General features: G+C 41.5%; 1 protein-coding gene across 3 annotated transcripts in view; it reads left to right on the top strand.

Annotated features, from left to right (window-relative positions):
* Window positions 1-23,659, top strand: part of TRIM71 (tripartite motif containing 71) — a 62,272-nt gene that overhangs the window by 30,631 nt on the left and 7,982 nt on the right. For all 3 annotated transcript variants that reach the window (XM_074539199.1, XM_074539189.1, XM_074539193.1), the window contains 2 exons: window positions 12,076-12,243; window positions 21,630-21,764. In XM_074539199.1, the coding sequence (XP_074395300.1) occupies window positions 12,076-12,243; window positions 21,630-21,764 (303 nt within the window). The remainder of the gene's footprint in view (window positions 1-12,075; window positions 12,244-21,629; window positions 21,765-23,659) is intronic.

Raw genomic sequence — 23,659 nt, 5'->3', positions numbered from 1 at the left:
TTGGTTAGACCAAAGCTGTAATGCTCTATAGCAGAAACATTGTGGTGTTTGTAGGAATGCCACACTGTTCACTTGCCTCACGAGAGAGAGCACCATGGAATGGATTAAAAATAGTGCCTATCAATCATAACTTAAACCTTGACTGTGATAGAAGATTGCCCTCGTTCTCCCAGAACTGGAGCTACTACTCAATAATGGCATCTATGGCACAGTGACAAAGTGCAGTTATTAGTGTTATTATCTGTAAGCGCCTCACATCTGTCCTGTGCTTGGAAGGAGTAGTAACCATGCTGTCAGTTTCCACTGACTTGAATATTCCTCCTGGAAAGCTTACACTTTCCAGCATTCCCAAATTCAGAAGTAGAGCAATATGAGGTCCCCTCCATGAGGAAAAAGGCTGTTAGAAAATGACACTGTGCCGCTCTTAAAACTTTGACAGAAATGCTGAAAGTACATTTTCAGGGATTAAAAAAGAAATCCTCCCACGATCAACAAACCAACCACTTGGTGGAAGAGGGGCTTCTTTAAATTGTTTGTACCTATATATTAGCCACTTGGAAATAAGTGTGCAGTGGGTAGGTAATGCACTCAGAGTTCTGAAACTTCGAGGTTTTGCTCTGTTCTCAGAGAGGTGAAGTGAGATAAATAAAGACACACTTAATTTAAATTGTCCACCAGGACTTGTCTTTTTATAGATAAATATAGGTTCTCTCACTTTATGTTAATGTCTTGTTAACAAAAATTTTCTGTTGTTCACGTTTTTTGTAGTGATGGAGAAAAAAATTATTCTGTGCAAACAACACTTTTGACTTCCTGGAACAGCTCTGTCTTACTCTTAGATGCCTTTCCTTTATGATTTACAGTACCTTTTTTGGCTGTAACTACAGAGTTGTGTAATTATATGATAGATGGACAAGCATTTACTCATTCACTCACGAGGGATTAAAGAGTAACCTGCAGTAGTGTTTGTTATATGATTATTGAAATGCCCTGTGGCTGTTAAGACAGCTAGGTCTTCCAAAACAAACATTAAATACTAGAGTTCAGTTGGAAGTAATAGTGCACTAGCACCCATAGGCTAATGCTTGCATGACTCTTTCATAAAATGTGATTTGTATAATCCTCCTTAAAATTAAGAGGAGTTGTAACAAGCGTATTAATCTGACAAATGCAGTCTGACATTCTACTACAAGCATCAGAGTTTTGGTCCTCAAGGACAGCGTTGTTTCTCTGAATAAGATACTCCAGAGTATGTGCCAAGCCCTGTGCTGGGTGCAGATAATGATTATTTTTGACATGGATAGTACAGTTTGTTGGTGTTAGCTAAGGAAGCCTATAATGTTACACTTCCAGAAAATACAGCCTGGATTTGGAGCAAACCAATTTTGTCCTTTCTTTTAATGCCATCCAAATTTGGTTTTGCTTAATTAAGATTCCTCATTTATGAGTAATCCCAAATGAAACCTTGATGTGTTGTAATTTTTTTTCCTGCTCTGAAACATGTGCACTTAAGCTAGTAAAAATTTTACACTTGCATATTTTTGATGTGTTAGTCATTAAAAGGATGATGGTATAGGGGTAGAACTCAACTGTTTTTTGAAGATACCTTTCAAATGTACACATTGGCTGTTTTGATGAAGAAAGAAGTTTCCTACAATGCCCTATTCTATAAGGACTTCATATTTGGGTGTAGAGTTGTTGTAAAAAGAGTGTTTGGGGCAGAGTAAGGCAAAGAACAGATTGGGCCAATTTGATTTGTGCTTTCCACAAAAGCTGTTCCACATAAGCAGTAACTAAAAACATTGTGGTATAAAACACTTGGAATGGGTTTATGTGTCAGTTTTCCCAGACAAGCGTCTTGCCTGTATTTCCTAATAAAAGGCTATAGTTGGTCATATTCACTTTGACCCGAGTTTGATGTGCATATGGCACTGGTAGTAACCGGACTTGTTTAATAGGAATGGATTGTTTCACAATTAAAGAAGAAAAAATTTAACAGTTCCTGCAGTGGGGGTTCAGTGCCATGGCTGTTGCTGTTACAGCTTTTCTCTGAAGACAGAGATTCGAGGCAGGAGTGGGAAGAGCAGCAGAACTGAGCTGTTCCCAGTAGATATCGGGGCTGCAGCAGAGCCCAGAGCCCAGTGCTGGCATGGAATGGGGAGAAGGAGAGGAGAAAAGGATGCCACTTTCTACCCCTTCCCCAGTCTGCCTGTACTCTTGGCCATCTGGGTAGTTTACCACTGAGAAAAAGGAGGGAGGAGGAATTCCTTCCTATAGGATCCCAGGTGGTCGGCTTATGCCCTAATGGGTAAATTGCTTTTATTGTTATTTGCCTTTACTCCACATAAAAACAGAGCCATAGCAATCCTATGGAAGTTGAAACTAAATTTAAACCTGATAGGGGTGTTTAATGTTTTGCATATGTAAAAGTCCAGTTCTCATTGGAAGCAGCCTAATTAATCCTCCTTCGGTAATTGCTGTGCTATCTCTGTTAGAATATTCACCCCATAATACTGGGGCACTCCCTGGAGAGCTGATACTGGAAAGCAGGAGAGGAGGGACAGTGTCTTGTACAAGTTGTGGGGATGATTGTGCTTACCAGGCTGTTACTCAAACTGGAGTTACCCGAGTCTGGTAGTGGTGGTGTTAGATACCGGAATTGCTTCACTTTGCCAAATGTGTGCTACCAATGCTCCTTGTTAAAAGGACTTTGAGATTTGTAAGTCTACGAGTTGATGCATTTTTCTTTATTCCTAACACAAATACTCCTTTGAAAAAGTATAAGGAGAAGTGTTTTTTAAAAATTATGTAGAGATTTTGTAATGATATTAAAATTACTTTAGGTGAATAATCAGTGCAGAGACAACCTCCCCAAATAATGTATGCTTTGGAAGATTAGAGATTAAATTTTTTGAACTGCTGCCTACTTGATGGTTTTATGTTCACGTTACTTCTATGTAAAAACTACTTTATCTAGAACTTACAAATTTTTGAGCACTGTTCTTTACTAATTGCTTTGACTCTGGGTTCTTTGCCTTTCCTCTGTGATTGTCAGTAAGGCCACATAAGCAAGGGGGAACAAGGAGACAGTGAAGCTGGAAAGTGGGCTCAGAATTCATGCTTGCTTACTTTTCTAGTACTTCGTCTTTCAGAATTCTCCAGCTTCTGCAGTTTGACTTATTCATGTGGTGCGTCAGCTGTGGGAGTTTTCAAATACACGCTTTCTGTCTTTTATTTTGTTGTAGCAAATGAGTTCTAGGTCATTTAATTGAAGCAATGCATGGTGTGAAAAAGTCCAAGCTCATGTTCTGAAGAAATGCTTTTCTGAACCAAGATTTCTAGTATTGCTTTTAAAAAAGAAAAATGCAGCCCCTCCCTCTAAAACCTCAGATGAAATAATTTTTAAAAAAAAACCTGAAGTAGAACCTATCACAAACTTCAAATAGATAAAGTAGAAGCTTATCTGGATAAATGTGTTTTTTTCATACTCAGTTTTCCACTAGGAGTTGAATATTATGAATTTAAGGTGTCTATCCTGAAAGGCTTTCTGACCCCCCAGGGCTTATTAATGGGAATCAGTTGCATCAGAGTGAATTTTGTTAGTTAGTGGAGGATTGACTAGAGACTAGCTGTATAAGAAAATCAATCCTACTCAAGACCTGTTTGTGTTGGGATCAGGGAAGTGTCTGTCAAACTGCACACAACCCATCTGCTTAACATGTTGTTTCTCATTGGTTTGTCCTCGCCATGAGGACTAGCTGCCCTTGAGTGAAATATGGGAACTTTAGAGTTGTTTGACTTTCTTCCTGCTCCCTTCCCCCATCAAATTAAAAAAAAAAAAAAACCAACAAGGTTTATCTCCAGTATATTAAGAGACAAAAACTTTTTATTTGTTTGCAAGACATAGGATGGGGTCCTTGCTGTCATATTTCCATGTGAAGATCAACAGTTGCTAAGGACCTGAACAGAGAAAGTGCTCTCTGCAGTGCTGTGGGTTTGAGGAAAATGGATTTTGAGAGGTGAAGCCTGTACTGATGATGGTCACAGAGATGGTGCAGGAGCCTTGTGTGCACTGTGACTCTTTTCCAACCCTTTCTTTGCAGAGAAGGAAAATTTTCACAAGCTCTTATGGTAAGCTGTGCAGGAAAGGAGAGAACACCTTTACACAAGGAGTTTGTAGAGATGTTAACATTTGGTTCTCTCTAAAATACAAAACACCTTGTGCAGCAGCAAAGAAGTTGTAAAGCTGTTGCTGTTTACAGCATTGCTGAAATCATGGCCAAGCTTTGGATCAGAACTTGAAGACACTCTGATTTTCAGAAAGCTGAAGGATTTACTGACTCTTGAGTGGAGGATTTGCAGGGACTCAGAGGAGTGCCTTGGACAGATGGGCTTGAAAGCAGAACTGTGTCCTGACCCACTCTGTCAGCTACCACAGCAGGCTATTAGCTTGCATGCTTGAACTGTTGAATATTTAGATCCACCCACTGTCCCCTGTGTGCCAAGACCACCCTGCTGCTACTCATGTCATGCAGATTTGGCACAGAAGCTGCATTTAAACAGCTAATGAGTTGCATGTTGAAGCACAGGCTGGTCTCCCCTATTGAAATCCGTGAAAGAGCTGTGACTTATCTTGGACTGAGTAATCTACTGGCTACTGACACCATTGCATGTTTCCCTAGACTGGCAATGTTACCTGCTTCACTGTTGAAACAGATGTTGTGACTTTTTAAAAACAAAATCGTGGTTGGTTAGTTTGTTTGATGTGTTTTTTTTTATTTTTACTCCAAACAGCATATTTAAAGAAAAGTGCTGAATGTCAACTTGCCATTATGTAATAATTAAACAGTACTCCGCTGTGGGATAATTATCCTTGCATCACTTCAGTCTTAACATTAAAAATAGTATTAAGCCTTGCTTGTCCCTATTTAAGAAATATTGGACCAGTGAGTTAAGTTGGAAACAAGATGCCCTTTCCAGTCCATCAATAACTGGAATCTCTGGGGCAGTGAGTTAGATCAGCTGACTGAGTTACCTTGCACACAAGAGCTTTTAGAAAGTTAGCTGATGAGATGGCCAAAGTCCATCTGTGCCCGTTGTTGTGCTCCCTCCACAATCAGTGGATCAATGGGGGCTTAGTGCAAGAGAAATGTATGGAAAGAGAATTGCTTGGAAAGCCGCAGTGCCAGGCGAGTGCCTAAAACCAGAAGCTGCAGTCATCACATGAAGTTCCATTTATAAGATTTTAACTTAAAACACAGAGAATGCAATTTCATAGTAGGCTGAAGCCAGCAGATCCTCAAAACAGCTTTGTCAAAGGTGTGACTTCCTGTCTCCTGGCCCAGTTGGCAGCCTGTTGTCGCACCATTTCAGTGATCAGAGTGAAGTGGAACTTGATTGTCACTTCTACCCCAAATCCATTTAAATTTGCAAATGCTGTTTGTGTTGGCAAAGGCAATTTAAATGGTCTCTGCTCCACTCCCAGCTGGCTGTTAATACCTACTGGGTGTTCTTAACGTGATTAATGTGGCTGTGCCTCTTTCAAAAAACTTTGCTTTTAACCTGGATGGTTTGACTGACTCAGTGCTGTCACCACTCTAAAATATGTAGCTGTTTTTACTGGCTTCATGACATCACAGGAGGATTGAAGAAGGTAAGCATTAGGAATTTTAAGAGTATAGTAGTCTGTTTGATTTACCAGCCTGTTTAACTCCACTCCAGTTAGATACTGTTCTCTTCCAGTTAGAACTTGAGAGGAGAAAATTTACACTGATTTCCAGCTGTGAGGTTGGCAAAGTACCAGATAGTTGTCATCAAATGTCTCTATGCCCTTAATTATGGGTTCTTCCCCCTTCATCGTGCTGGTCCTACTGATCTTCCGATCCCAGGCTCAGCTGATAAAAATAGTTTATTCAAAAATGAATTTTATGCTTTTTGTAAAGATAGCCAGATCTTTTTCACTGAGACAGGATCAGTAAAGGGAGGGAGATAGGAGCAAGGCAGGGGAGATTTAGGGCTTCCTCACAGAGTGGCTGTCAGTTTAACTGCGGAGTGAAGTGGCAGCCTTGGGCTGCGTGTGGTTTCACATTCCGGGTTTTATTTGTGAGCTTCCTTCCCCTTCGTGTGCTGGGCCAAGAGATACCTGTGTGGCTGAGAAATAAGGAACAGAACCCGCTGGAGCATCTGGGGAAGGAAGGGTATTAACACTAGTGCTGGAAAAAAAGCATGTGGAATTACAGCTTTATTTCCTATAAACAGACTTGCATGAGCAAGTCATCTATTGGCTGGGCTTTTATTATTCCAGGTGGGGTAAGGAAATCAAGGTGAATTTAACAAAAGGGCTGAATGATCCTCTTGCACTTCTAAATGGAGCAAAGTTGAATTTCAAATGGAGCAAAACCTACCTCTGTTCATCCAAGTGGCAAAGGAAGGTAACAGTAAATTCACTATTGAATTCACTGTTGCCACTTGGTGCATGCTGCATGCCCTGTGTAGGATAGGGCTGTAACACTTCAAAGTGCCCATGCTTTTGTGGAAATTTTGTTCTTAGAATATCGGGCTAAGTTCAAGAATTAACTCTTATCTGCTGTGGAGACTTTCTGGAGTTGGTGTGCAATTTCCCATTGCCGCTCTATGCAGAGAGGAAGATGGGTGTTAAAAGCCAGTCTCTTCTACACCAGAGCATCAAGTTAAAATACAAGTTCTAGGAGCAATTAGATAATTAACTGGTATCTCTGAATGCCAAATGTTTAAGGTATACTGGGAAATACCTTGTTCTGATGTGTATCATGTGACTTGCCCATGTCTTCAGTCTTTGTATTTAGAACTCAAATTTCAAATTAAGGTTCCTAAAATACTACTTAAGCCCATGGTGTGAATCAAGTTAATTGTCACAAATTGCCGTTGAGGTGGAAACTAAGGACCAGTTTCCTACAGAGTAAAAATATTACCTATTTTTGCTTAAACTTGCAACAATTATCTGTATCAAACTCTACACCAGTCAGGAGGACTAGTTCATTTAAATACTGTTAAAAAAAAAAAAAGATAAAAAGTTGCTGTATTCAGGGAAGCAGCTTTTTCTTCAGGGAGGGAGGGAAGCAAAAAAAAAAAAGAAAAAAATCAAACCCACAGTGTTGAGGAAGTAGGACCATTCCTTAGAAAATTGCGTTATACTAAACTCGGTCATCTAAGCCTTACACACTACCTAACAAAGCCACTGGTGTTGGAGGTACTGTCAAGGGAGCTTGATAATAAAACACCTTTAGTGGTGGAAAACTTTAAACTGACTATAGTAAGTGTTTTTTTTTAATCATAAAATCAATCTAAGTTAATTTACAAGTACCATACTGAAACTTTTCCAAAATTGGAAACCAGGAGGCTACTGTTTTGTCTGTAGACTTCTTTCATTGTTGGTTAAGATTAGTTGGTTAAGGGTAGATTTTTAGAGCAGACTTTCATTTTTAAAATAATGTGACCTTATGTGTTGTCGCTTTGTACAAATTCCTAACGCTGTAGGCTTAAATAAAATCCTTGCAAGGTACTGAAATTTCATGACAGAGGACACAATTTTTATGTGATTAGATTCTCTGTGCTTTATTGTCCATTTGCATGCACATGTGCTCTGAAAATGAGAGAAGTGAAGTGTTTGCAAGCTGGGAGGAGAAGGGCACCGAGAGTATTGCTGAAAGAACAGTTATTTAAACACAGTGTAAGGATAAGCCTCCTCAGATGCTGTTCCTGCTGAATTCTCCTCTGTCAGGGTGCCTACTACATTCCATTGCTTTTGTCTGGGCTTGGTATTTGGGAAATTTTGGTGAGGGCTGGGAGGTGGGGGGGCACGCTGGAAGCTGGTCAGCAGTAAGGAGAGGAGGGCTGGTGTGGGAATTGTGGAGTGGGGTCAGGGTTTAACTTTAGTGGCCATTCATCAGATGATGATTGATTGCTGTGCAGTCCCGGGGGACGTTTAACAACATCTCCGCCCATCCCCCTGCCCCCTTTGAAAGCAGATGGACCAAAAAATGGGGAGAGCGACACCCAGGAATTCCTGCTGTTGTAAAATGTTTTTACGGTGCACTGTACAGCCTTTCCTGAAGCAATCACATTTATGGCCTTGCTGTTGTATTTCTTGGGCTGCTGTGGCTGTAAAAGATGAATAGCCCTGTAACATGGTTCACTGATTCTGTTTAAATTGAAGTAGGCTCCCTTTATTGTTTTGTGTCTAAAATTGTATGCCACCAATTCAGGAAATATTTCCTGTTTGGGAAATAATCAACCCATAGCTGATTTATTTTAAAATAAATCACTTTTAACTATCTCTAAAACTAGTCTCCTCTTCCTTCTGATTTCTCTCTTCACTTAATTCTGATGGAAATTCTAAAATACTAATTAACTGAGCAGAACAGTTTTAAAAAAAAAGGAATAAAAACTCCTAAACTTGCTTATTAATCTTTTTTTCCCTACTGGGTAGGGTGTTGTAGGGCACCAGTTTTTATCTTTAAAATGTTATTTTTACTTAATTACTTAATAATTACTACAGAAAGAAACAATTCATTAAATGCAATTTACACAGATTATAAATTTCTTTGGAAGGAGAAATGTCTCTGCTTTCATGCTTCTTTCCTTGCTGCCCATCAGAGTATTCACGTGGTTTGGAAAAACCCGCAATGTTTGAAGGTGTTTGCTTATGAACCAGTTTTTCCTATGTTTGGGTAAATAGTGAAATTAACAGGACAATAGTTAATTTACAGCTTGATGGATCTTCTGGCTGTATAATCTCTGCCTCTTCAGGTAGGGAGGGGAGAAAATTTTTAGGATAGGACTTTTCTATAAATACTGTTTTGGTGGGGTTTTTGATTTTTTTGGGGTGGTGTGTATTTTTTTTTCCCCTGAGTGTAAGCTGATGTCCGCTAAGGAAGATTTAGTCTGGCTCTTCCCTCGTGCTACTTCTGCCCATCCACCCTTCAGGACCAGCGTTGTTGTTTGCCCTGTGAGGAGCAGGAGCTGTTTGTCCCTGAGGAGCCTTGCAGTGCTGCAGTAGCAGAGACCTGAAATGTGGGGAGGCCGTCTCACATTGCTGGAACTGGAACTGCTTTGGGTGCGCTGTGTGTGCGTCAGTTCTGAACTGAGAACACAGCTGTGCATTGTCCTACACCTATCCCCAGCATGGTTATCTTTTTTTTTCCTTTTTTTTTTTTTTTCCAGGGAGTTGGTTGTTTGGGGGATGGGGGAAAGGGGAGCTCTGGCTCCCCCCACCCCCCTCTATTTAGAACCAGGCATAGAAACTTAATCTAGCAGTACGTGACCTTTGTGGCCATGACCTAGGGACTGGGATGTGAGCAGGCTTGAGCTTAACAATAAACTCCTGGCTGTGGCTGCGAGCACAGGCAAGTTGGATGCTGTGCCCACGCCCCAGCAGCCCAGCTGGCACACCCCCCTCACTGTTGTGCCCAGCACAGCCAGAGATTTCCCAGGTTTGTTCTCTGGGAGCGTGCCCCCTTTGCTGGCAGAGCTGATGCGCAGCCTGCTGGGTGCCCCTGACAAGTGTGTGTGACAGTGGCTGCGGGAGGAGACCTGCCCTTCCTGGTAACCCTGCCTAGTTTGGGGCTTCTCTTGTAGTCTTTGTGCCCAGGAAAGAGTTTCTGGGGAGTTACTAGTTCACTTTGAAGCCTGACTTCCTTCAGTGCTCTTCTGGTGCCTATCTGGCCAGCCCCCCTCCCCACAGAGAGCACTAGGGATTGTGCATTTGTGATTTTTTCCCCTCTGTGTACGTAAGGTAAAGTGTAGTGGTGGAGATCAGACCAACATATCTACTTCTTTTTGCCCCAGCTTGCTAACTCTTTTGCTCTCCATTTTTAGTCTGTCTTGTTTTGACCTTTTTTGTTTTATTTGCTTGACTAAGAAATAAATAAGGCCTTTTCAATGACTCTATATTATTTACCCAAGACCTTCCTCTGCCATGTCCTGTGTAATCTGCCCATTTCCTAAATGAGAATATGGCTCTTGCCACTGTTCATTCAAAATTCAGGAGTGATGTTTCCCACCACATTTTGGTGGGTGGCAAGAGGCAACTAAACCGTTTAAGCTTGTTTTTTTTCTTTGGCTTGAACAGCTGGATTACTCTTTTACCAGTGGATGCTGTTACCTTGCAGCAGGGGAGGACTGAGCTTTTGCTCCTGATATTGGCTATTGTATAGGACTAGTCATAGATTTAACTTGCTTCTGGTCTTCTGTTCATATGGTCACCATTTTCTTTTCAGCTGCTCTGCTTGAGTGAGGCCCCAAATCCCTGCTGTATGTTTTTAAAGTATATCAGATTCATATGACTTAACTTGATACCTTGTCTTGGTTTTCATTCTCCCTCAACTTCTCAGTTGTTTAAGTGGAGTTATTCAGGAGCATGTAATAAACATTCCCTGTAATTTCAGCAGAAAAATTACAGAGCTTCATGTGCAAGTGGACATGGTATACATATTTAGACAACCGCAGTGTAAGGACAAGGATCCCTCTAGTTAAGGAAGATGATGTGTTGGAACAATGCATTTCAGACCTAAGGCATTTTTTTACTTGGAAAAATGGGAATCTGAGACACTGCTTGAGGATTTAATGTTTAAACAGAAGCAAACACAAGTCTGTTCCAGTTTCCTTACAGCAAAACCTAATTTCAGAAAAAAAAGAGCAGGTTTTAGTAAAATTTGACATGTGCACATGAACACACACATACCCCTTTGAGAAATTAATCCATGTACCACTTCAGCTGTTGCGCTTGTAGGAGCTTAAAATGTCACTTTATGCAGCCCAGGCAATCCAAGGGGGGAGTCACCTGTCCTGTCCTTCCCTTGCTTTTGAGGGAGAAGGGAAAGGGGGATGTAATGTGCCCCATGTCACGAGCTGTTAGCTGGAGTGGGCAGTGGCTGGATGACAGCTGGGAGAAGACAGGCATATCAAACACTTGTCCAATCTTTGTTCTGCTCCTACTCCTTTCTCTGAGGTAGGCTTCAAATATCTGGTGATGGAAAAGTTGTTCGTAGTATGAAACCTTGTGCCACTGTACTGTTCCATTGTAATACAGATTTTCTGTTATTACAGTCTAAGAAAAATAGTGTGTGTAGTTAAGAGCAAGACTTGAATACAGAACTTTCTTTTGTTGGCATCTTGTGCTCCTTCATGTGCATCTTTGGAAATAAAAACTTGAGAGCTGGTTTCTGCTTCTCTCTAAGAAGACAGGCTTCCATGGAAGCTGCTATTTCTATGTGCTACTTCCCTCTACTGGATGGAATGGGAGCAGCTACAGCCGATGAATGGATCCAGCTTTCTAGGCTAGCATCTTGGTCTAAGTTGTGATTTGAATATAGGGTTTGGGAGTGCTTTGTGAACAGAACGGGGATTTAGTGGTTACCCACAGGTCACTGCAGCATTCAAACACTGATGGGCGTGATAAAGTTCCAGTCTTGTTTTCCAACTCAAGCATCTCAAAGCATCGCTAGCATAGAAAACACTGTCATAGCAAAGGATTTTTGCTTTGTTGATGGAAGTGGCAGGGGGGAGTTTTCCCCAATATTGTTGCTGTCCTGAACATAAGGGATTTGCATATTTTGAAAAGAGAGGATGGTTCTTGGCATGCATGGTTAGTTTTCCCCTTGTGAGCAGTGGGTGTGCTGCTGTTGCAGCTCTCCAGTGTATTGATTATTGAATGGCCTCTTAAGAGAATTTGGTGTTTGTATTTTCAGGAAAAGTCTTCACCTGAAACTTGCCATAGATGCCATCTCCAGTCTGTAAGTGTTGGCAGATGGCTTCCGCTCTTAAGAGGAGCTGATGTGGACACTCTTCCTAGTATTGTATAGCAAAGAAAACAATGACACTTCCATCTAACTGTTAGGGCATGGTTTGGAGTTTACTGGGAAGGATAGCTCTTCCTCTGTGGAGAAACTATTGTGAAGTCTTTGCCTGTTGCTACTGCCTCTAACCATCTCCTTTATAGTTCAGCTTTTGGATTTTTTTTTTTAACACATCCTGGCTCTGGTTTTTTTTTATTTCTTCTTTATGTAGTGAGAATTAATTTTCCCCCCCTTCTTGCAGGTACTGCATTTCTACTGTGATACCTGTTCTGTCCCCATATGTCGGGAATGTACCATGGGACGACATGTGGGTCACAGCTTTATCTACCTCCAAGACGCCCTACAGGACTCCAGGACTCTCACCATTCAGCTCCTGGCAGATGCTCAGCAAGGACGACAGGCTATTCAAGTAAGATACTCCCAACTTGAGTACTTTATTTCCCCCTCCTTCCTCTCCCCCCTCTCCCACCCAGCTTGTCTGTTACAGGGCAAGGTGTCAAGGCAAAAAGCTCTCTGCTTCTGCTGTCAGTCTTCTCACCCCTTCTGTTTTCTCAGATCTCTGACAGAAGTGGCAGTGGAGCTGAAAATAAAGTGCTGTTATATGAGTTTTGCATTCTTGCAGCATAATCCTGTCATGTAAATCACAATATATATGAAGCTCTGTACAAATGCACTGGAGTGTGAAGCGTTTCAAGAAAGCTCAGATCTTATGTGGCAGTGCCAAACCTGGTTTTGTTTTTACAAATCAGACTTTCTTTGAGCATCTTCCTGCCTCTATAGCTTCTAGCACTCTGCCTACCTTTGACTCTTGTTATGTCTTCAGTGTTGCCACCAAATACAAAATACTAATCAGCTGCTGGATTAGTGTGAAATTCCTTAATCTGCATATGCAGAGGATCCAGAGCTATCTCCATGTGAGGATGGCTCTGCACACACAGAGGCACACTCTGCCTGTTAACTGTGCTCTCCATCACCTGTGTTTTGTAGTGCAAATACAAACACCTGACAAGGGCTGGAGAGAAGGTAGCACAGTGCTTCAAACTAGACAAGGAATTTTCACAGGGAGTTAAACTGCAGTGATATGTAGATAATTACTTTTGCTGAGTAATACCCAGTGGTAACTTTGATATTATATTAGTAGTAGTTTGGTCTATAGGGAGACTTTGGATGGGAAGTGGAGAAGTGGGAAGCTTCACTCCACACCTGCTGCCATGTAGTTTTGTTAGTGTCATGTCCTGAATTTGATTAGAGTATTACAAAACTCAACACTGCATGCTTTAACTACTAAGATTTTATTTCTTTTTTGAGTAAACTTCTGTAGAATGTCATGGATAGGCAGGTAACTTACTTTCCAAATTGGGTGGGCTTTCCTGGCACATGCAAGGTACAAACAATAATTAAAATAACCCGAAGCTCATTGTCCTCCCATTGCTGCTTGTTTCTAGTAAATGAAGGAATTAAGCTTGTTCTGTGAGACAAGAGCAACTAATTAGTCTCTCATTAAGTCTTTGCACCAGTGGAATGACAATAGTTTATGTTGCTATAGATAGTAATCAGTTGTTGACATTTTCCTTCAGCTTGTGATGTTAACTTGTTTCACTGGCACAATAAACAAGTTTTTGGAGCTGGATGCCTAACTTTAAACTCCAGCTTCAGTCAGGATCCTGTAAAACATAGCATCCTCCAAGATTTGTTTTAAACTAGGTTGTAAAGCTCTTCAGCAGTATCCATACTGAAATGCTTTACACATCCCCAAAATGACAAGAAGGAAGGAATTATACTAGTTTAAAGACCATCACTGAATTTCTCCAGGCTGTCCTAGACAAGGGCTTGCCATTTAGTAATTAAATTATTGCTTTTGACCTCCAGGGCTCTTAATCATCTGACTGGTACACTAAATCATCTAAGGACTGTGTTTTGGAGTAGAAACTAGCAGGAGATCATGGAGCACCATTCTGCTTCTATTGCATAAATGCTTTTGTGCCTGATTTTCTTCCAACTGAGTTTACTTTGCTCATTCCTCCCTTATCTTTTTCTGCCTTTCATGCTGAAGACTCCTGCCATTGTGGTGGGCTGATTGTTGCTTGATGGTGCAGGTAAAAGTTTCTTGGTACTGGCTATGCTCATGTGACTTGAACAAGCAACTCTACCTCTACTGAACTTAGCTCATGCAGCTTTGCCCAGGTCTGGCTGCAGCCCATCCAGCTTAAGAGGCTGTCTTGGAAGTATTAGCTGAGCAGCTTGTGTAAAGATCTGTAAAATGAACCATGTTTTCAAGAGCTGAGTTGTTTCATTAGTTTAGTGGGGTTCTTAATCTGGACCACTGCACAAAAGAAGAGTAGTGAGCAGACAAGTCAGTGATTAAGTTAACAGGGTGAAAATCTGTGTGTGCAGGAATGGGAAAATTGTTCAGCCCAAGCCAGCTGCTCCTGAAGCAACATCAGCAGCAACCAGAAGAGCATGTGATGCTGTTAAAAGCAGAGGTGCTCAACTCAAAGTTTTCATGGAGCAGAGCTCTCCTTATTCTTGGGACAATATGGCTGTGCAGCTGCATGTTTATCCTAGGGAGGAGACAGTGTGCCAGCATGAATTCAAAACAAACTCTAAAATAAGTAGTCTCTAAATTAAAATAAATTGGCTTGAGTGGTTTTCTTAAAAGTATGGAAATAACCAACAGAGAATTAAATGCCAGTACAGGCTGTGATATGAGGGACATAAGACTGGAGCTCTGAGAGGCTTGAAAAGTAATACATTGTAGTAACACTTCTTAGTGGGACTGATACATACTGCTGTACCAGAAACTCTTTCTTAATAGGCTCTGAAAGTGATAGCTCCCCTGACAGGAGAGGTTGAGGATGGATGAGGAGGGGTAGTTGAGAGTAAATGGGAAAAGGTGGAATTTGAAGGGCAGCCTTGCAGGAGAGAGGAAATCAAGCCATGAGTCAACTGGCTGGAGAGTATCTGGTTAAGCAAAGTTGAAGGCTTTTAGGAAGAAATGTTTATTTAAGCTCTTCCTGTGGCTTTGGAGGAAAGATTGTTTTTCAGACTTTAAAAAAAAAATGCTGTGAGTTGGGATACATTTCAACCTCTTGATCCACTGAAGCCTGATGTAGCCTGTCACTCCAGAAGAGTCCAAACATCGCTGTTCAAGGAAGTTGAAGTCCTCTGTAAGAAAGAGCAAGAGGCTTGCTTTTGTCCCCCCCCTTGGTGATATTTCTGCAGCAGTGGAAAGCCTTCCATGCTTCCTTGTGCTGTGATGGTCCTGGCCTGCATTCCTGAGCCTGTCTCCAACTTGAGAACTTGTGCCTGTGTGATGAACTGATCCAGCTGAAAGGGTAGCTTTTCTGTGGCTGTACTTTTTGGCTGGGTCAGCCCCCTGGCTGGTTGGCTGCAGTGCTGCAAGGACTGTTGATGGTGCCAGGGAATGAAGCAGCAACATCCAGCTGGGGTGCTGGTAGGACTCTTTTCTTATTTCAGCAGAAAGCTATACTCCTAGCTGGGATACTTTTCCAGCCTTTTCAGAGACTCAGATTGATTCACGGGGTGATATGAAAGCCAAAGTTGACGCTGGATCAATGGTGTGGGAGGAATCAGGACTGCTGCCTTTCTGTATGTGGGGAGCGTGTCCCGCTGCCTTGTTTTACCTCACGAAAGTGCACACTTAGCTGTCTTCTTTCAGAATTTTTTCCAAGGACTAGGTCACAAACTGAACGTAAATCTGTTATGGTGAAAGATAGATGGCTTCTTCAAAATGTCACCTTCTTAAAATACATCTATACGTGTGTAACTGTATATATATGTATGGATGTATGCATGTAATCTAATGCACTTGCGTAACAGTAAAGCACTGAGTGCTTGTGTTCATTTAGGGTCAATTTCCAGGTGGACATGTCAAAGTACATTTTAATCTGTTCAGCTCAGATGTCTTAAAAAGTGGGTTTATTCGAAAACAAATTCTTTCTTAGCTGAGCCTATAATTGTTTTTGCTGGGGTGCTTGACCACCATGCAAGCTTCTCACTGCCTGGTGAGACTGGCCGTGTGCAGAACATAGCAGGAGATGCTCTTATCTGTCATGAAAGGCTTAGGAGCTTCCCTCCCAAATTTGTGGGGGAAGTGGTACGAAATAGATTAACACCTTTACAGGGGGTGAGGGGGTTCTGTAAGAAACTCAGCTGGCCAGAGGAGGAAGCTGATCTGTTGCCTTGAGCTCTGCCCTTGGGTGGGAGCTTCCCTGTGGGCTGCCATATGGATGTGTGCTGCTGGGGGGTCGATACCTGAGAAGGATGGCACTGCTGTGCTGCAAGGGATCTCTCTGGGGTTGTCACATTGAGTTAGCTCAGGCAGCCTTGTGCGTGGCTTTGAAGTCAGGCTTGCAGGTTTGAGAATCTGAAATGAAGCTTTGGCAACAAAATGGAGTCAATTGTGCCTTTCTAAAGCTGGGATTTGTATCAAGAGGCTGAATTTCTTTGTACTTTTAGTCACTGTTTTGTGTGGTGTTTCAGTGAGCTCCTCAGTGCAGCATATGAGCAGATGGTTACTGGGGAAGATGGATTTGACATGTGTCACTGTCCAAACTACTGTTCTGCCTAAAACTGTAGGCAAAAAGTCTGTTCTTGCAGCACAAACCAAAATGATTGTTTAGTTGTATCTGGCACGAATTAACCTGGCCTCTAGCCCTCCCTCCATCAAAGCTTCTTTTAAAATTATCTTTGTGAGGAACTTCAAGTGAGGATGTTGTTGTGTTTTTGTAGTGTTTTACACACATTGGAGTGAAACTTTTAAATCGGTCCAGCTACTGTGGTTTGTGCTATAGCTGCACCTGTATTACTGCAAATCCTGGTATTTTCTCTGCAATTATGTAGGATCTTCCAGGTAATTTTTTTACCATAAGAACACCAGGAGGTTTGTATCCAGTTCTTGGTGCTGGAGAAAGCCAACTGTTTTGTCCTGGTTGTTTTATCCTGCATGGCTCAGTGATAAGTAACTGGAAAAGTTTAGTGAAACAAACCCACCGTATCTTTTTGTGCCTTAAGGAACTGAAAACAAACCACTTATGGCTGGAACACCTTCCATTTGGTGGAAGACGACTAACTTGAGACATACCAAAAAGTTTCCTTCAGGATTTTTTTGTAGTTAATGTGCTTTTGAAATCCAGAAAGGAGTTTGTGAGAGAAGAAGCATCTCAGCTGTTTGTTCCCCTCTGATTAGGGTTAACTTAGTCTTAAATTCCTTAATGGTTAAACTGCAAATCCTCTATACTTGAGGTAGGAGAGTGTATATTTAATATTCTTTATTCAATACCTGTGGTCCATTCACCCCTCAAATACGGAAGAATTCCTCAGTAGAACCAAAATGTTCAAATGCTTTTGAATTTGAATTTTCTCTCTAGAGGTTTGCACCTTCATTGGAAAACTTGAGATCAGGAAACTTCTTAAGTGTTGGAATTAATGGCTGAAAAATTATAGCTCCCTCCCCTCTTTGGATGGATGGAATAAAAAAATCCTAGGGACTTTATCAAATATGTTCATGCAAGCCAGCATTTATGTATTTCATGGTGCTGCCATTGTGGTGTGTGGCTGCAGTTTGTCCAATTGGACAAATTCCTGGACTAAGTTGGTGTCATCTAACATCATGGCTCAGCACCTGGATCACCCTGCTGGTTATGAGACCTGAGGTGGCCTCTTCAAATAACTGTGTGCTGGGTGGGCATAACTGTGGACATACTGATTTAATTTGAGTGTCAGACAGCAGAATCCACTCAGTGAGGGCATCAGCACCTCTGTTGTAGCTCTTCAGAGCACAAGCTTTGTAACAGTTTTTCTTTCTCCTGAGGCATTTTATGCTTCTGATAATTTTTTTTTTTCATATAACAAAGTAGCACTAGTGAAAACTTGGAAGTCTCGAGCATTAAATATCCCTTAGGCATATTTAGGTAAAAATGAAATAATATAAATTTTTTTTGTAACTTGAGGCTGTAGTTCCTACTGTTCAACAGAGGACGGGAAATGCAAAAAATTACTGAATGTTGCCATTCTGCAAAATGGCAAGTCTTCATTTGGGCACCTCTGTAGTCAGCATAGGTATCCAGAAGCATGGCCAAGTTCTGTAATGCTACTCTGCTACTTCTGGCTCTTGCAGTTGGTTTCTTCATGGGTTCATGTTGTACCATCAGTTGCTGTGGCCACTGGAGCAAGATCATCACTAGTTTTTCCCTCAGGTGGTGAAATGTAGATACAGGGGAGCTCACAGAGGTGTCCACCTAAGGGAGCTTGTGAAGGACACCCAGGTTCTGACACTGCTTTGCCCTTCAGCTTTTGCTCAAAACTGAAATGTGCTGGTAGCAGCAGCTGGTGGTGGGTGTCTGCACTGCTGTCCTTCATGCAAACACATTTATGTGCCTCACTGGGAGCTCTGTGTGCAGTGTCCTTGGGTGGTGGCCCCCTGGAACGTGCCACCTGCACAAGGACTGCTGCTACTTCAGTTTTACCCTTGGGGAATTGGAAGTACCAGTTTCAACCCTAAAGTTTACAAGATACACTGCAAAGCAGTGTTGTTCTTGTTCTCACTTGTTTTTAACAAACACAAGGCACTGGTGACGTCTGATAGAATGGGGAGTGGTGTTGGCCATCTTTAGAGCCCTGAGAGGCCAGAGGTGGAGAGGTACAGCTGCAAATAGATGATTTACTTTATTTTCCAACAGCAGGAAACAAAACAGTTGTTTTCCATCTCACATTCAGTAACCAAGCACAATTCTTGGATAAACACAGGCCCTGTCTTCTGTGTCCCAAGTGTGTGAACTGATCGACCATCTAATTCACTAGCACTGGAAAAACTGACATGCCATGAGGAGAGAGCATGATAAAAGCTGTTCTTCTTTACAATGATTTGTTGTTAAAGAGATTGCATGATGTCTGACCAGAACAAGAAGCACTGCTGCTCAACATGCTTCCTAAAAAGCTGACCTCTCCAAGACAAGTTCAGCACAGAAAATGCCTGCAGGAGTGAGTTTTCATAGCAGAACTCTGACACCTTACAGTAACCAAAGTGAACAAGGAATTTCCATGTGAAGAAGACTCTCAAAAATTGTACTTAATGCTCTTGACTTTTGCTTCAGATATAGATCACTTGCTATTGCTGTTCTCCCCATCATACCTCTGCATGTTTGATGCTGGTCAGCCTTCCTTGGCTGTTCTAGCTTATTTGGGCAGAGTGCAGAACCCTCTGAATTTTACCAAAACATCACCAATATCCTGGATGATATTAGAATCTTAGCGTTTTGGGCATCCCCCACTGATCTGAGCTGTTCATACCTGGGCAAGTAAAAATAAATTCAGATGATGACATGAGTAGTTGGTAGACAACTGGTTGTGCATAACTGCTTCCTATAGCTGAAAGATCCCAGCATCCACAGGGAATTGCTACCTCTCCTGCTATGATGGAGTTCTTGAAAGGTGGACTCTGGTTTTAGTGGGGATTAATGAGGTAAGTTATGTAAGGTATAATGAGGGATGCATATATAGGGATCATAGTTCTAAATTGGTACTGAATACAAAAAGCAAAAATAAGTAAATTGAGATTTTTATGCTTTCACAGACATCATTGTTAGAATTGGAATATGGATGGATAGTTTCCCTGACACTTGACAAGGTGATACCTTTTTCTCTTTGCAAGAGAAGGAAGGTGTTTTGCTGTACTTGATGGGAATCCAGGTCTGTTTTGGAAAAAATGCATGCTTTTTCCCTGCTGTAGGGCAGCTTCTGTGTTTGAATGGCAAAGAAGTGGTAGAGGCACAGTATTCTTACATGTAGCCTCTTTTAGCTGGATCTGAGCCTATTGGCTTTTATGAAGTCTTAATCCATGGCCAGTTGTGACTTCATGTCTACTTTGCTGAATACTGTAATGAGATTTTTTTGTCAAATTTGCCTGCCAGAAGGTTTGTGAGAGGGCAGGGCAGCCTCCAGTGGGACTGGGATGTGTAGGCTGTATGAGTTTGAAGACATTCCCTGTTAAAACTGTAGTGAAGTTCATGAAGGAGGGAGAGGTGAAACACCTGTTCCTCTTACTGAGCCCTGGGCTGCAGACTGGGCTGTCAAGCAGCACTCCTGTTTTCCCCTGACAGTTTGCAGGAGAATCCTTTGGAGTAAAGATAGAAATGTTGTCTTGCCTGATTTTGTCAGGGTTGTCTTCAGCCTGTCTCCAGAGAGCAATCACCTGGCCAAGTTAAGTCGTCCTTTTTCTTTCAGAAAAGGATCTCCTATGTGACCTGGAAGAATAAGTCTAGTTCAGACTAGGTGTCCTAAAATAACTTACCTGGTATGAGAAATGTCCAAGTAACACTATATTTAAGTTTTTATGTTTTAGCATTCCAGTGATTGGCATAAACTAGAAGCTGCTGAATGGAGACTTCAAAAATGCTAACAACCATTTAGTGAAATATGACTGTGTGCTGTCTGACCTTCTAGATGATGCTGGATCACATCGGGTAGTTCATAGATTGTTGCAAGAAGTGTTCTTAGATTGGTGCATCCTCATAAGTACAGTAAAAATGAGGGCATCTTCCTGAAGGTTCTGTATGTATGGTAAAGCCTTTAAATTCCTTTTTCGCTGATTTCAATGAGCCTGAATGTCTGAGGAAAAAGAAGTGTTTCCTAATGTTCAGAGGGAACCTCTGTCTCAGTTTGTGCCCATTCCCTCTGGTTCTGTCACAGGGCACCACTGAAAAGAGCCTGGGTCTGTCCTCTCAGTGCCCTCCCCTCAAGTGTGTGAATACCTGTAAGAACTCCTCTCTTTTTTAGGCTGAATATCTTCACAGGCCATCATCTTGTTCTAGAATTTTGTAACTAATAAGTTACAATCTTTTTAACCTCTCTAGGGTCACAGGTTCATCTGCTGGTTCGCTGTATGACAAAGGCTGAAAAAGTTGTTAGCCATTGCTATTGAACCTGTTCCATTGGGAACTGTGATCCTGCAGAGTCTCTGTTTTTATGCTGCTTTCTGTAATATTTTGTGAAACTTGGGAGTAGTTTAGGACAGATTTTTTGAGGAAACCATTTTTAATTTGAGGAAGGGAAAAGAGACATGGTTCTTCTGGGTTCATTCTGCAGAATAGTACTACAGAATATTTTTAAAATATTAACATTGCAATGTTATATATTAGAAATAATTTGAATATTAGAAATAATTCACACCTCTACCCAAGGTGTGAATAACTATATGAATACTTTTTACTGATAACCATTTTTTCTTTTCTTTTAAAACTGATTATCTCCACACTCTTTTAGGGGTATTTCTGTGCAGCTCAAATGCATAGATAACACAGTCTGTTCCCTACAGTGCCATTTTTTACTAGAACATCACACAACAACAGGGAACCATTTTGAGGGGCTGCAAAAGCTGGGTTCTCTACGTGGAAGAAAACATGAGTATGAATTTCTGTGCAAGTCTCTTGTTCACCACATTAGCTGCTCGCTGCAATTGCACAGGGCATTGAGTGCTGTTGTGAGGGTGCAAGGTACAATGAAGGTGTAAACTCCATGTAATAGATGTATTTAAAGAATCCTTAGAGATTTTAGGCTGCAGTGTATGGAATGGGTGAAGAAGGCCTAGTAAGAAAGTAAGAGTTGTCACTTTATGCCTTTACCTGAAGACAGGTAATTCTACATTTGCATGTAATGTAAGTGTAAAATTAAATGTAATTACATTTACATGTAATGTGAAATGTAAGCAGCAGTCCTCTGGTGTATTTTTAATTGGTTTGGTCAAGCCCTAAGTATGTGTATCTTTTTTCTCCCCAGCTGAGTATTGAACAGGCCCAGGCTGTGGCAGAGCAAGTCGAGATGAAAGCGAAGGTGGTACAGTCTGAAGTCAAGGTAGTGACCACTAGACACAAGAAGGCCTTGGAGGAGCGGGAGTGTGAGCTGCTCTGGAAGGTATGCACCCTTACATTTGTGGTTTGTACTGCTGACAGGTGCTTTTCAAACTGAAAAATTGCTCAAACCACTACACAGCCAGATTCTGATATCCGAGGGAAGCTGCCGGTTTCCTTGCCTGGAGCTGCTGGTGGGGTTTTTGCTGCTGGATCCCGGGAGCAGCACAGCCCCACATGCGGGCTGGGCACTCCCCCTGCTGGCCCCGCAGCTGCCCCCAGAGGAGATCCCCTCCCAACAACATATTCAAAATACCTGCTCTAGAATTAGGTACATAGTATAATTGGCTTTCTGATCCACTCCTCTTAAAGAACAGGAGCAAAGCTCTATATCCTATCCCATCCTTTTTTGTTTCTTAGAAAGGCTGGTAGAAATTCTGTGAGGCCAACTTTCACTGTCCCCACCCTTTAAAACCCTTACTGTCAATCAAGGTAGCGTCCTCCCTCTAAGCAATTTTTTTTAACTAGTATAAGAAAAGAGTATCTGCACAATTCTGAACTGATAGGCTCATTTCAGTTCAACAGTGCATACGTGGTATTTTGAGAGGAGGAAAGGAAATAACAGGCAAGTTTCCTGTTCCAGAAAAGTAATTTAGTGGTCATGGTCCCCTGCAAAAGAAACTTTGTTTTCTTTTGTAAGTGTCAATAGCAAGATTAAAATTGCACTTTATATAGTTAGTGTTCTTTGAATGCTGCTTTTTTGAGAGTTTGGATTTGGATTTTCACTGTTAAGCTCTTGCAGGAAGCTTGGCAGCTTTCTCTTTTAAGGTATTCCTAGTATAGGGGGAGTAAGATCTGCACCTAAGCTTTTTTTATCCTACTGTGCTGTACAAATGCACTTTGTTGGAATATCTGGACTGACAGCAAGTTCTCTTCAAGCTGAAAAACATTATTTTAAGAAGGGAACGTGGTGGTAAATCATTTTAGCAAAACAAATTCTGTGTATCAAGCATGCTAATAAACAATTTTGTATACCAGGGCTGAGTCTATGGATTTAGCTAAGACCTAAGATCAGTAATGTGTCTTGGATGCATTACTGATTAGGAGAAGTATCTCCAAATTTTTTTTACAGCTTGGTAAAACCTACGCACCTCAATTTACAGCATGTTTGTACATATGTTATCTAGTCAGTGTCTGATCAAGGAATCCTCAGACATTGAGTCTTCCTTCACTGAAATGCATTCCAGATACTGTTCTGAGGCCAAGCAAGTATTCAGACATCAGGAAATGTATTTTTGCAACAATAAAACAAAGACATGTTACATTAGTTTTATGCAGCAGGTGTCTTTGCCAGATGGTCCAAAGTGGTTTTTCACAAGTAAGGGTAGACACAGACTTATATAGATGAGTTACAAAACAGGCATTTTTGCACCAACTTCAGTCCCTCAAGCAGGGACTGGCAGCAACCTTCTGTGTTATTTGAAATGACATTCACAAAACATCCTGTTTTAAAGCACAAGCTCAGGTTGACTGCCAGTATTTACAAGAAAATATTAAAATAATCAGACCCTAAAAATCCCTGGAGATAGATGTCTGGTGTTATCCAGTCACACAAAAACAGTTCTGGCAGGTAGGGGAATGACAGGAGCCCATGTGCATTAGCTGGTGCTGACTCCCAGCTCAGCCCAGTGGCACAACAACCCACATTATGAAATTGGTCTCAGTTCTGGTTAGTGAAGCCTCAGCCTCTGCTCTTTTGAGAGGCTGCAATAACTTCTGTCCTCCCTGGGGGCTGAATGAGGTGCGCCTTTGGATGATCTGTCAAGTACCTTGCAACTAGAAAACAGAATAGCATTTGTGGAAGCAAATAATTACTAGTAAGCAAGTGATTCTCACTCTCAAATGTCACTCTGATGCAGCAGATCTCCAGAGTAGGAATGTGTGGTGTTGCCTGGAGGG

The sequence above is a fragment of the Zonotrichia albicollis genome, chromosome 1, assembly GCF_047830755.1.
Source record: "Zonotrichia albicollis isolate bZonAlb1 chromosome 1, bZonAlb1.hap1, whole genome shotgun sequence".
Classification (NCBI taxonomy): domain Eukaryota; kingdom Metazoa; phylum Chordata; class Aves; order Passeriformes; family Passerellidae; genus Zonotrichia; species Zonotrichia albicollis.
The sequence above is the reverse complement of the archived record's forward strand: the minus strand, read 5'-3'. Positions and strand labels throughout refer to the sequence as shown.